This window comes from Artemia sp. Qi Xiang Cuo, chromosome 6 (genome assembly GCF_049724085.1).
Source record: "Artemia sp. Qi Xiang Cuo chromosome 6, ASM4972408v1, whole genome shotgun sequence".
Classification (NCBI taxonomy): domain Eukaryota; kingdom Metazoa; phylum Arthropoda; class Branchiopoda; order Anostraca; family Artemiidae; genus Artemia; species Artemia sp. Qi Xiang Cuo.
In genome coordinates, this window is record NC_142799.1 from 32,769,315 (window position 1) to 32,783,043 (window position 13,729).

Consider the following 13,729-nt stretch of genomic DNA (forward strand, 5'->3'; position numbering starts at 1 on the left):
CAGGATATATTTGAACTGGCTTTCAAATTTGCTACTTTCCAAAAATGCGTCAAAGAAATGATTGAGAAATGGATCCAAAAGGATGTTATGAAAAATTTGATTTCCAAAAAAATAGCTAAGGCTGTCTCTAAAATAAATATCCACATTAGTATACATATAAAGCATATATTTTTACATACATAGTAGAATGAAAACACTCAGCATTCGAAATTTAATTAATTTAATTACTTTCTCAACTTTTTTTTTTTTTAATCACTCCAAGAATAATATCCCGCTTAAATTGAAACATTATGTTCCTTGCTGGATTATTCTTTCAAACTTAAATACTGAACTGATTATTTTACAAAAAAAATATTAATACTTTGACTCGAGGTCAAACATTTACATATAACATTATATCACTAGTTAAAATTTAAAGTAAATTAAAAACATAGTTTATACACAAGCATTGTGTAATAAATTTACACAAGCATTGTTAAGTAACAAAACTTAGATACAACATTTATCAATAAATACATTTGTTTAAAGTTTTAAAAATTATTTTAAAAAAATCTATAGTAATTTAAATATAAAAATAGAATTTTTTTTTCAAATTAAAATTCTCAAAAAGCAACACTAAAATTGTTTATAACTCTCTTTTTTTTCAATTGTAAAATCAGTCCAAATAAAAATTTAATTAAAATAAAAAGTATTAATGCTATAATAGCAAATAATTCGCTTCAGTATATAACGTACTCTTTTAATTTCATATTTATGGACTTGTAGTGCCAACCGTTGTCTGTGGTTGCAGATAAAAGTTCTTTTTTTTTAAATTAATTAATTTCTTTGCGAGAGATTATGGTTTCGTGCAGATAGGGGTTCTTACATCCTTCCCTCTGGGGTTTGATGCTTCCTATAATACCAATATTTAAAAACATATATAATCAATCCCATAATCATTAAAGCAGTTATGAAAAATCCCCAACTTCAGGCTAATAGGCCTTTATAATAAGTGGTTCTTTCCACTTCCGTCTAGGTAAGTCTTTTTTTCCCGGGGAGCGATTTATTGTTCATTTCTTAGTAACACGAGTTTGCAAATATAATTACAGTTCTATGCGCTATGATGCGCAAAAAAAATCACACTACGTCTATGCGCTACGCGCTACGTGTACTCAAGGGTTGTCAAAAACCTGAGACAAGTTTTTTTTTTTTGCATAATACTAGGTTTAACTGCAGTAATTCACATATTCAATGTTTATACTTTTATAAAATAATATATATCTTTTTTTTTTCAAGATTATATTAAAAAATAGCTAAATTTGTAGCTTGAGAATCAGTTTGAAAAAGCTTGAGATGGAGTTTTCTTACTCTTTACCTTTTTGTTGTGCCCTCATCTCAGTAATATCTATTTGGTTTTTGATCACCTTAAAAAGCGTCTGGTAGGTCCAACAGCAGTTTCCCTTGTGATTCTGTTTAGTCTAATAGGTGTATTAAGAACAAGAGACGCTACAATATATTATGTATATCAACACCTTTTATTTTTAGCTATAATTTACCCATAGGCTCTTCCCTTTAGTGAAAAGGTGGTTCTTTTCCAAGGAATATATCCTTATCTCCATAATTCTTTTTTTTTTACGTACGGTAGTTTTTGTTTTTTTTAAGACATATAATCGAACATAAATGTTTTCGCTTTAACTTCCCAACTTTAAGTTGTATTTCCTTAAATTTAGACTTCAACTTGTGTCCTTTTGTCACCCAATTTATTTTACTTCACTTCCGTATGGCTATATTTTTAAATTTAACCCTTTTTTTTCTTTTTTATTAGTTTTTTAAATTGAGCCTAAGGTTTTTTTTTCAATTATTTTCTGCTTTTTAATTAAAATATATATTTTTTTTTTTAAAGCCTATATTTATATATTCCATGTTTTTTTTTCAATAACCTTATCAAGTTTTTTGGCTGATTGCCTTTTATGATCAAATTAAATATCTTCCTATTTCTAAGAGGTGGGGGGGGGGGGGGGTTTCTAATTTTTGCAACCTGTATTTTTTGAAATTATTCAAATTTTTTCTTCGAAAATTTTTGTGTTAGAAAAGTACTGAAGTTTTTCAGCTAATAATTTTTTTTTTTTAACACTTAATTAAGTTTTGCCTTGCATTTGCTAGTTCTCATTTCTTCTTTAAAATGCAATTTTTACGATATATTGGTTGCCAATTTTATCCTAGCTTTAATTACTATTTTATTTGCCAAAGAAAGAGAGGCAATAATTCCATTGCAAGGCTAAATAACTTTGAATTCGGTGCTCCGTAATCTGCGGTTTATTGATAAGCTTTGAATCTGGGAGAATTGCAAGAATGAATGTTCATTACTGCGATTTTTTTTTTGTTGTGAAGTGATATATTCTATTTTTCATGAAAAAGTGGATACGTTTAGTTTGTGTTAGGGTTTAACACATTGAAAAATGGACTTTTGGGCTGGCACAGGTAAAAACCATATTTTTAAACTAGGATTCTCCTGTACCAATTTGTTTTCTCAGATCCAAAAGATTGCTAGACTTAAAATTATTATATTGAAGATTCTTGAACTACTGTGGTTTGTTCGTGACGATGAGGTTTAATTTTTGGCTTATTTTTACTGGATTTTGTCTTTGGCTTTTACCTCCTGGTAAGTTTTTAGGTTATATTTTTTTTTTCGCTTTTCGTTTCCTTTACCTAGCACTCTTTTTGCTTTCTAAGCTTATTCTAAGTTTTGCTTAAACCTTTATAGCGCTTCTTTAAAATTTCTTTTTTTTTCTCCCCTTACCATTTGTAACTAATAAAAAAAATATTCTATTAGACTATAACTAATTATAATAAGATTACAGCCAGCTTGTACATGTAGTGGCCACATAATGTAAACTCTTGCTGTTTTTCCTATTATAATTATTTTAAAATTCTTCAAAAACAATTTTTTCAAATTCGACTGAAAATGTCACTTCAGAGAGTCAAAGGTCAGTAGATGCATTGCATGTACTTAACAACGAGAGGCCAGCAGTGGTTGAGCTCAACTCCAAATTTGCTAGCTTCCAATGACCCTATTTCAGTAAACCATCCTCCTTCGTTTTTTTGTTTTTTTTTTTAAATTATCCCCTCCGAAAGAAAAAAAATATTTTTTTTCAATATACATATCAAAAGAATCGCATTTTAATGCTTATTCTAAATATGTATAATTTAAGTAGGTTTACTACACCCATTTAAAAGTTACGTGGCCTTACTTATTTTCTTTTTCTATGAAACGAAGCCTGTCAATCTTGACATTTCACCGCTCGCGAAGTCTTATCTCATATTGGAAACAAAATGAACCTACGATGTCACTTCCGATCGGAAATAGTAATTTGGCGTTGGAATGTGACGTTCATATTATTTACTGGCGATATATATATTTGAAGGAAACTTGATGTTATCTGTGTACCGATTAAAAAGAAAATATAGATATTTCTTTAGTGGCTTTTATACTCGTTTGATTTTTATTTAATATTTTTTTTTTGTTATTACTGTTTTATTCAAATATTAATCTGCTGGGGGCTGCACTTGTTTTGCCTTTCTCCGTTTCATGATCCGAGTTTTGGACTCCAAATTTTTGCTTTTCTTTTGTATAATATTCGCAAGTTTTTCCGTGGTTTCTATAGTGTGGCTTACAAGGCTCTGATTCCGAGTGCTGTTTTGTTGCCTCGTCAAATCTCTTTAATCGTTGTTTCTCTTGATGTTTGGCCTTTTTTATAAGTGTTTTAGCGCCTTGTGCTTCTGACAAAGGAACTTCTTGCTGCCTCTTTGGTTTTTTTACTTTGCTCTATCATTTTTCTCTCGAAGAAGGTTTTTTTGACGATGGCCCAGGTTTAACTATATCGGTTTCTGTCGAAAAATTTTCGGTGTCACATTCTGTTAGCTCTTGTCTGGTAGATGGCGTTTGTTCCAAAAGCCATTTTTGCGCTACGACTGTAGGTGAGTCTAGCGTATGAAAATCTGATAATTCTTTGGTTTCTTCCAATTTTTCTTCCTCTTTGGATCTAACCACTGGTTTTATTATGTCTTAAACCAGTAGGTTTTGTTTGAGGCTCTTCTCTGTTGCTTTCATCATTTGTATCCGATGAAGATTGAACTGTTCTTTTTTTCTCTTGTTTTTTGTGGTACGTTTGCATCCAAATCTTGGCAAAATATTACTTCAACTCCTTCCAACTGTTATGGTCGCTAAAAAGGTCATAAAATTCATATGGTCTTCTGATATATACTGGTGAGATCGTTTCTTCTATTTCTTCTTCTGAAAGTATAGGCTCTGTTTTCCACGGTTTTAAAAAATATCCCTTTTTCATTCTATTATGGTGTATTACTTCTTCCTTTTCCTTATGTTTATGTTGTAGAATACGTGTTAAGTTATTTGATTTAAATTTTGTAATTCTTTACTTTCTATCCCATTTTGGGTTTAACTTTTTGTTCCTTCTTCATTTATTTTTTGAAAATATAACAAGTTTCCTAGACAGTCGCTCTTGTCATTTTTTCTTGTTTTGTCATACTTTTCTTTTTGTTCTGTTTTCGCATCTTCCAGATTGTCTTTAACTTGTTCCATAGCTTTTTTCATTCGCATTACAATCTCTTGCTTATATTGGTCTAATTCATAGAATTTTTTGTCATTTTTTACTTTATCTAAAAAAATTGTATTAGCTATTATATGTTGCAAAAAAAAATGGTCTTTCTTATAAGGTACCTGAAAACGCCATATTAATTTAGAAGACTACAAAAGTTAAATTGTCATCCTATTTTTCATTTTAATATCTTGCATTATTCCCAGCATGTAAGCTAATTCCCTATGCTTACGTTCAACTTTCTCATTAGCTGCTGCAAGGTAAGACGAGGTAAACCATCGTCTAACCCCCAAATATTCTGTAATTTCGTCTAATAATTTGGCTCTAAAACATGGCCCATTGTTGCTAAGTGAAACTCTAGGGAAAACCTCGTGTTCCAAAAATAGGCGATTGACCAAAACTTTTGCAATGGTTTTTGTCTTTTCATCTTTAATTGGAAAAGCGTATAAATATGAATTAAAATGGTCTACTATGGTTAGTACACACCTGTTTTCTTCTTTGGAAACTGGTAAACTTCCCCCAGATCCCCAAACGTCTATCGACATTATTTCTCCTACCCCTGAAGGGGTGGGGTATTGACCTAATTCAGCCCTAGGGGTCTTTGGTGGCGACTTTTGTTTGGCGCACTCTTGGCAGCTTTGTCTAAAAGCTTTTACTTTTGAGTACATTTTTGGAAAATGAAAATTTCCTTTCAGTCTCCCCATAGTTTTTGCTTCTCCCATGTGACAGCCAATCGTTGCATGTGCCATCTGTAAAACTTCTCCTTCCACAGATTTTGGAATCACTGGAATAACGCTCGATACGGTAAGATCTGACATTTAATTCCCTGAACCAAAGATAATAATCTGGCGATCTAGAAAAAATTACCCAGTGGGACTGGATCTTTAAAATAAGAAGCAAAAAGTTGTAACGCATTCCCGCGAATGCCTCTATTTTCTATTTATTTTTTTTTCAGCAAGATCAAATGGTCACAAGTATCAAACGCCTTTAATATGTCTAGAAACACTGAACCAACTTTAAATTAAACATCTAGACGATCATTTACTGTTATAGCTAGGAACTAAATAGCATCCTCTGTAGAATAGCCTCTATGAAAACCAAACTGATTCTTTAAAAAATTTCATTCTTTCTCAAAAAACTATCCACTCTCACAAATATTAATTTCTCCGTCACTCTTGAAAAAATTGTCAGTAGTGAAATCGGTCGATATTTATTAAAATTATTTAAGTCTCCCTCTTTAAATAATGGTACAATTTCCGCTGTTTTTAAGGCACTGAGGAATGAACCTTCTTTAAAACAACCATTAGCCAGATCAACAAAATTTTGCACAAAAAATGGCGAAATCGATTTCACTATCCTCAAAGATACATAATCAGATTCTGCAGCGCTGCTCTTCATTGAAGACTCTATGTCAGTCACTTCTTGATCAGTCACTTGTGTAAGGCAAATACTCATATTACTTGAATAGCCCAGAAACTGTTCAAAAGTACCATCTTCAGGACGAACTTCAATCGAATTTTTTATTTTCCAATCTATATTAGAGAAATGGTAAGCCATTCCTTTGGCAAGTTGACCTGGGTCATCCAGCTTATATAAATAGGATGGCTTTTTAGTATAATTTCCAGTGACTAACTTAATTGTTACTCAGGTCTTTGCTGGATTATCCTGATAATTTTTAAATTCCTTAAAATAATAACTATGAAATAACTTTGCGGAATATTTCTGAAATTATTCCGACGAGTTTCTCTTTTCCCTATTCTTAGTAATAATATTAGAAAATTGCTTCAGGGCAAGGAAATTAATTCTTGGAGCTGAAATATATACAATTTTCCTTTAAAAGGTTGTGGATACCTCTAAACAGATGATGAATGTATATTTTATAAGCTATTTCGTAAAAAAAACGAGAAAAAGTTCGTTCATAAGCTACGTGGTTTCGAGAATTTTGAGGGTCTTTTTGTTTTATTCTTGTGGCGTACAGTGAAAAGATCAATAATGTTTGCTCAATATTGAGCTGAGACCTGATTCAATGCAAAAACAAGTGGGAACCCCTTCCTAGTACTAAATTTTTAGCAGAAAGATTGCAATGTTGCATCTTTTTTGAAAAAATAAAAAAATATGAATAGGTTTTGAATAATGACTAGAGGACCTTTGGGCTCTTGTTCAAACAGAAATCATCCAAGGACAATTGGAAGATCAGAGTAAGGCTCTCCCGTTTTTTTGATCAGCGGTTTAGCATGAGATTGATATTTTGTATTTTTCTTGAGCCAGAATCATACAAGTGCTGTTGTAGAATTACCGTAAAATAAAAACCCGGTAAGTAAAATTCCCCCAATGTATCAATGCTAGAGCAGCAACAGCAACAACAAAAACACGTCCAGTAAAAACGCCAAGTTTATCTCATGCATTAGACCAGATAACACTGGACTACAGACCGGCTGCAGACCCATTTACCAAATGATATTACGGTCAGAAATAAATTTAGTGGAAAGATTGCTTAAACTTTCCATTAAAAGAAAATAAGCATATGTAAATAAGATGATATACTGCAAGGGAAGGGCTAATTGAATACTAATTTATCCCTCAATCATAAACACTTCACATCAAAAATTAATCAGTGCAATTAGCCATGCTAAATTAGATTTGGTTTTATTGCTATTGGGATTCTGATTGAAGAGGTTTATACTCTCCATTCCCATTTAGATAGTTTGTTTAAATAGTTTGGGAAATATAGATGATGGGCAGAATAGGACACTACTGAGTTTTCTAAGAAGAAAATTTGATTTTCCCTGTTGTTCAAACTCCTTCAAAGGTTTTTTTTACAATGGTGAATTTCGGTAGTGTATATCTATCTAAATTGGACCATTTTGAAAGTTTTCAGGCTCTTTTTATTGACTCTCAAAAATATTTTCCCAAAAATGAAAAATTACTTTTCAGTTGAATAGGAATGAAAATGATTTTCAAAATACGAAGTTGTATTTAGATACCGCTGCTATAATGATGTTCGGCTTTTTTAGATTGCTAGGTAACTGTCCTGAAAGTGTCTATTTGCTGTTAGTCTACTTTTAAGCATGTGAGTAGCTAGATATATTAGTTTTTAATCACTGCAAATCTTTTAGGTTTTTATTGCGAAGCTCTGAAGACTATGCATTGGATCTTGAAGGTTTGGATCCAATGATTACGCAGTTGTTCAATCAGCTTGATGGAATGGGCCCTCCTCCAATGTCAAAAGAAAAGATTAAAGATCTTGAAGCCGTTGAAGTTACTGAAAGACAAGTCAGTAAGGGTTTTTATTGCGTACAAAATCTCTTAAAGCTGGTTTGGTTCAATATACAATAGTCATAAAATGCTAAAGACTCTTAGCCCCTAAAAAAATTATTTTGTGGAGTTAGTGGATCAGTAAAAGAATATGTGTGACCGAGGTTTGTCTCTTGAAATTTGGCAAAAACCAACGCCATCTGTTGTCACTCAGTAAATTGATAACCTGGTTGTAAAACTTAAATAAAATATTTGTTGTAGTAGTTTTTTTAATCTTTGTTTTATTTTTACTTAAAATTGGGGCGGAAGATGAAAGGTTCACTTACCAGGAGTGACTAAGAAATAGTTTGAAACATAATAATTTACATAATTTATGAAAGGTTTAGATTGTATTCAAATAAATCTCTCATTGAAACCCAAATATAATAAATAGAAAAGCTGAACTTATTTGCAATAGTTTCCGTTCTGTGGGGTAACGTTCGAATGTCAGAGGTGTTTGCGGTTTTACTTCGAATCAACCCCCTATGTTAAAGTAAAAGTTCATTTTCTCAATTTTCTTTATTTTTTTATATCCAGCAAACATTTATTTTATAGTTATATTTATTGGCTTTGGCTTAGTGCACAGTCTTATATATACATATATATATATATATATATATATATATATATATATATATATATATATATATATATATATATTTGTTTTTTTATTGCGGTAATTGGTCAATTATAATAATCATTGACAATAATCAGCATGGTAATTTTCCAGCAATAACTCAACACTAAACCAAAACAATGAATGTTTTGGTTTATTGTTGCTATAATGGGTACCTACGGTTTCAGATTGCCTTTTGTCAATGTGAAATTTGGACTTGTCCTCCAATTTTCTTATTTGCCTAAAAGATCCAATAGTTTTTAACACCTAAGCCCACTCAATGCTAAATAATTGTCATTAAATTTTGTAGAAACGCGTTGTGACTTTGTAGCGTCAGGTTGTTTTTTTGTTGTTTTTTTTATTTTGGTAAGATATAGTCATTTAAATTATTGAAAATGTAGTCTACACGTTGGTTTCCTGATCTTTGTAACAGGTTATGGTTTCCAATTTAATTATGCAATAAGGCATATGCGTTTTTGTTGATTAACAGTGTTTATTTTGCTTTAAATAAAAGTTACTCTACTCTTTAGAACGACATTAACAAGGCTCACAATACTTGTTCTAGGTGCATCTTTGTGAAGCAAAATTTTCCTTACAGGCATTTGCCAAAGAAGCTCATAAAGTTCTAGACCAAGGTTAATGAATACCACCCTCTGTGAGATGGGGGGAGGGGTCTCGAATTCAACTGAATCTTTAATTTGGCTAATTTCTTTAAAAAAGAAATATCAGATTTTAGTTCCAAATCCAATTTTATTTTAGCCGTAGAGATTCGATGAACAAGAGGGCGTAGGTCTTAGCTTGATGTAAAAGTTCCTTAACAAACTGTTGGCAAAATTATTTTTATTTGTTCTAATATTTTCTCAAATTCTCAAGGCTATGACAATTTTCCATGCTATATTATTTCAAAATCAGTTTTTCAATTCCAATACCTAATTTAGGCTTTTATTAAGGTCTTTCAACGCTAAGATGGATGGGATTTAAAGTTTTTTCGGGGGGAGGGGTCTACAAGAAAAAATGGTTTCTTAGGCCGCTATCATTTTAGTTTCCATATGGTCAGAAATGTATATGAAGTTCATACAGATACTACTACGGTCAACTTACTACAGCAACAAGCCGCCAGAGGCCAACAGCTGGGTACGCTCCTCCTCCATCCCAACCTATCCAAAGCCCCCTTCTTTACACCCTCCCGAGAAGTAACTATTTTCTTCAAGTCTTTCCTTGCGACAAACTCCCGCCCCATTTAGGGACGACCTGCTTTTTGTTTGGCCCTAGACGGTTCCGTCAATCCTCCTCCGTTTGTGGAGCGCCCCTGCTTCAAAACGATGCTTGACCACTATCATCACTGTAGCTTCCAATATTCTAATCTTGGTTCGCAACCTTATCTTCCTATTCTTCCAAACTTTCTCCAATTGTAAGAAAGTATCCTGGGCCTTGGCTATTCTACTATTAACATCTTCGCTGTAATCTTTGCTAATAATACTATCTAGATAGGTGAATCTGTCCACTTGATTGATCTTCTTGTTATCCAACATTACCTCTTCACCTTCACTTATTCATAGCCTTAACGACTTAGTCTTCTTAACATTAATTTCTAAACCTATTCTTGGACCATGAAATCACAAAACCTACAAAAATGCATTCATTTTGCTAACATTTTCATCTAGGATGACATTACCGTGAATGACGTTAGTCGTTAACATTACCCAAGTCAAGGAGAGACTTAGATACTTCATCAAAAAGAAGGGGGATAATCTCTATTCATCTTAGGAAAATGTTGTGAGCATTGGATAAGGTGAGCTGAATATGAATGACATTACTTGAAAGATATGAAATCTCTTAGCGGTTGCTAAAACACGAGCTCGCCGGTCTGTCAGCCTGGGGTATCTAAACTTTGCTATGATCTTGTAGTAGAAGAAATATAGTTTACTTGTATTATTTGATTTTAGAATATAATGTAATAATAATAATTTTATTTCAACCCTTCATACAAATACAGTGTAAATGCTCGAAGGAGTTATCAAAACAAAAGAAAAAATAACGAAAAAATCACACTACACTACAATACAAAATTAAACTGTGATAACTATGGAAAAGAGAAAAGCAAATGAAATCAAAATCACGATTTTAATGCACAAGACTAGCCAATGGAAAGTCGTGGATTGTTCTATTTCGACTTTTGAAACGGGTAGACAACTCATCCATTTTCTTACTTATCTCTAGAACACAGTACCTCTGCGAAACATAAAGAGTTTCTGAACCATATGGGAATTCCCAATAAAAATTTGCAATACCGAAAAAATTTGAACGAATTTGGTTACGTTCGGTTTTACTAAAGTAATTCCATAAAGGGGTTAAAAAAAGACATGTGGCGCGAACATGGCGTTACAGAGACGACTGAGCGTAATTTTGTCAAATTGACCTTTAGCTCGTGCTAGCATACCGTAATTTTTCTGCGGTTTTTCTTTAAGTGCCACAATAACTAGATTTTTAGTAGCTTTGATAGAATTCGAGTCCGAGACTGTTAAGTCCGAGTTTGATAGAATCAGAGTCCGAGATACTCAAACTTATCCTTTTGGATAACTGTCTTCCCGCAAACATCAACAACACGATTTGACAATGTTTCGTCGTTCAAAACGACGAATTCAGTCTTAGACGGCTCTATTGTTAGCCCAATATCTCCAAGTGCAGACGACACGGCATTAATAGCTTTCTGTAAAGATTATAAATTATCACTTATCAAAAGTAGATCATCTGCCTAAGATAGATGACTAGCATCAATTCCATCTTCTATCAAAAGTTCTTCTATCGATTTTGTCGCAGAACGTACTGCATTGTTAAATATCACAGCCTTGTTTAACGCCTCTACGTATCTCTATATGTCCAGAAAGCTGTCCTGCAGACCGAATTCTTACTTGAGATTTTCGATACCATTGCCATAGACATTTACAGACAAAGAGATCAGCTCCTGCCCTTAGTAGTGACAGGACTGCTTGCGAATGTAGGACAGAATCAAACGCCTTAGATATGTCTATTGCGCAGACGAATAACGGAGTTATTTACATGGCATTGCATATGTCAATTAGGCTTTGTATGCTTAAGCAAAATCTTGACTGTCTGGGTATCATAGACAACACAGAGCTAATTTGCATGTTTGTATGGAGTTTTTTTTTATTGGAATTATCTTCTCTAGGCGAAAGTTTGCAGTGTTCTGTTTGCTTGGATGACTATAAACTTGGAGAAAGTGTCCGAAAGCTGCCCTGTGAACATTTATTCCATTATTATTGCATACTTCCTTGGCTAGAGCTCCATGGTACGTGTCCAGTTTGCCGTAAAACATTTGTTGAAGAAAGCCAATCAAGAGGAAGTGACGGTCCTAGCACATCAGCAAACGCTGAGACCAGAAGTGGTCGAGAGTCAAATAATGGAGAGTCGCTCTAGAGCAGAAGGTCGTCAAATTCGAGTGGTTTTCTACAGAGTTCGTTATTAGTGTTGAATTTCGTGAATTGTTGTGGCTGTCAAAGACATGAAAGTATAATTTTGATAAATCGAAGAAAATTTTGTAATTGTCATTGGACTTTAACTTAGTTTAAGTAGTTACGGAAAGTTCTGGCCCGATTAGTTGCCGAGGAAAATTTTTGCGACTGTGATTTTTTACGTCCTCCGACAAACAATAAAATTTTTTTCTAATTGGACTCTGCTTTTACCTTTTTATTTTTATTTTTTTTCAGATTAATGCTCTAGTAAAGTTTTCCCTCCATCTGGTGTCAGTTTTGCATTATAATAAGCAGAAAGCTATCATTTAAGAATTGATATTTTCGTACGATATGCATGTGAATGTATGCAACTGTTAGTTTCTGCAGACTTATAATTATATCAGTTGAGGAAATTTGAACTGTGTGGTTGTGTAAGAATGAGGGTTGAGGAGGGCGGTAGTCCCATTCATATGGAGGATATATTGTCTCTTCATTTAAATTTGAATGCTGCTTTCTTAGTTTCTTTTGAAAAAAAAATCTATTTTTCAGGTGATTTCCGTTCATTAGTAACATTATGCTCAGGTCTATCAAAAATATTTGATTTCTTCTAGTTTTTCTATAAAACTGTAACATATACTTATATTTACTCAGATGTATATCTTAATTACTATAACTTATCCGATTCTCCCCTCTAGTACCCAGAGATAGAGTGAGGTCTGGGCCAATGCGTTGATGCCGAGAATCTAAAGGTTCCTCACCATACTGGTAATATCAGGAACGAATTCTTATAACCACATTTATTATACCTAACAGGAATGTAGTCAATTGAAGAAAATGTGGGATGTAACAAGATGTAATTTTCAGAATCTGTGGGAGGAGGAGGCAATTTTTTTTCAATGCAAATACAAAACATATATTTTCCTTCATCTAGGATTGTGATAACACCCCCCCCCCCCTCCCAGGTAATACCCCTGTTACATGGCTGTCAAAACTGCCAGAAAAATACTATATTTTACCAAGGAGATTTAATTGTAACTTATTGATATCTTGAGAGATTGTTTTTTTTTTATTGTTCATGGCAGCGCCATATATTCTGCATTTAGAACGCCATAAGATGCCATATCCCTGCTCCAGCACGTGGCCAACAGAGGTAAGATAGTGTCTGGATAACCTAAAGTCACGGCTAGAAAAATAGCTTTTATTTTCTACAAGTTTAGTTAAATTACATTAGTCTCTTACGTTAGATTTGACGAACTTCCAGCAGCTCCTTTCCCACCTGGCCCCTACTCTTTTGTAGGCTGCTCTTTATTAATAGATATAATATTTCCTTCAAAACACCCAGTCAGTCTGATTTCTTATCCTTATCATAGTAGATATGAAATGAACTAAATCATCCTTTGCTATATAGCTTTTGGAATTTTCAACCGTTGACCCTTAATGTGAGTAGTGTCTAGGGTATTTTTGTTTTCCTTTTCCCTGAAAAGTTGAATTGGTTCGATGTTAGCTTGGATAACGCTAATAGTAAGTTCGTCTTATCTATTCACCCATTGTACTTGTACATACATTTATTTTGAGTTTTATTCTGAAATTAGGGTCCCACGACTTTAAATATATTTTAAGTCCATTTATTCTAACATAAGATTGGTGAAATTTTTGACAAAATTCGAGTAAACCACCCTGTAGGATATTCCCCTAAATTATAAATATTGATCAAGTCTCGGCTTTACAGGAGCTACAAATTTAACAAATTC

The 13,729-nt window shown here is 33.0% G+C and overlaps 1 protein-coding gene across 1 annotated transcript in view; it reads left to right on the forward strand.

Annotated features, from left to right (window-relative positions):
- The window catches only part of LOC148951137 (E3 ubiquitin-protein ligase RNF126-like), a 38,977-nt gene extending 26,731 nt beyond the window's left edge, over positions 1-12,246 (forward strand). Inside the window, exons 4-5 of the mRNA XM_089091006.1 lie at positions 7,712-7,872; positions 11,696-12,246. Coding sequence (XP_088947132.1) covers positions 7,712-7,872; positions 11,696-11,943 — 409 coding nt within the window. The 3' untranslated portion in view covers positions 11,944-12,246. The remainder of the gene's footprint in view (positions 1-7,711; positions 7,873-11,695) is intronic.
- Positions 12,247-13,729: the final 1,483 nt, after the last annotated feature.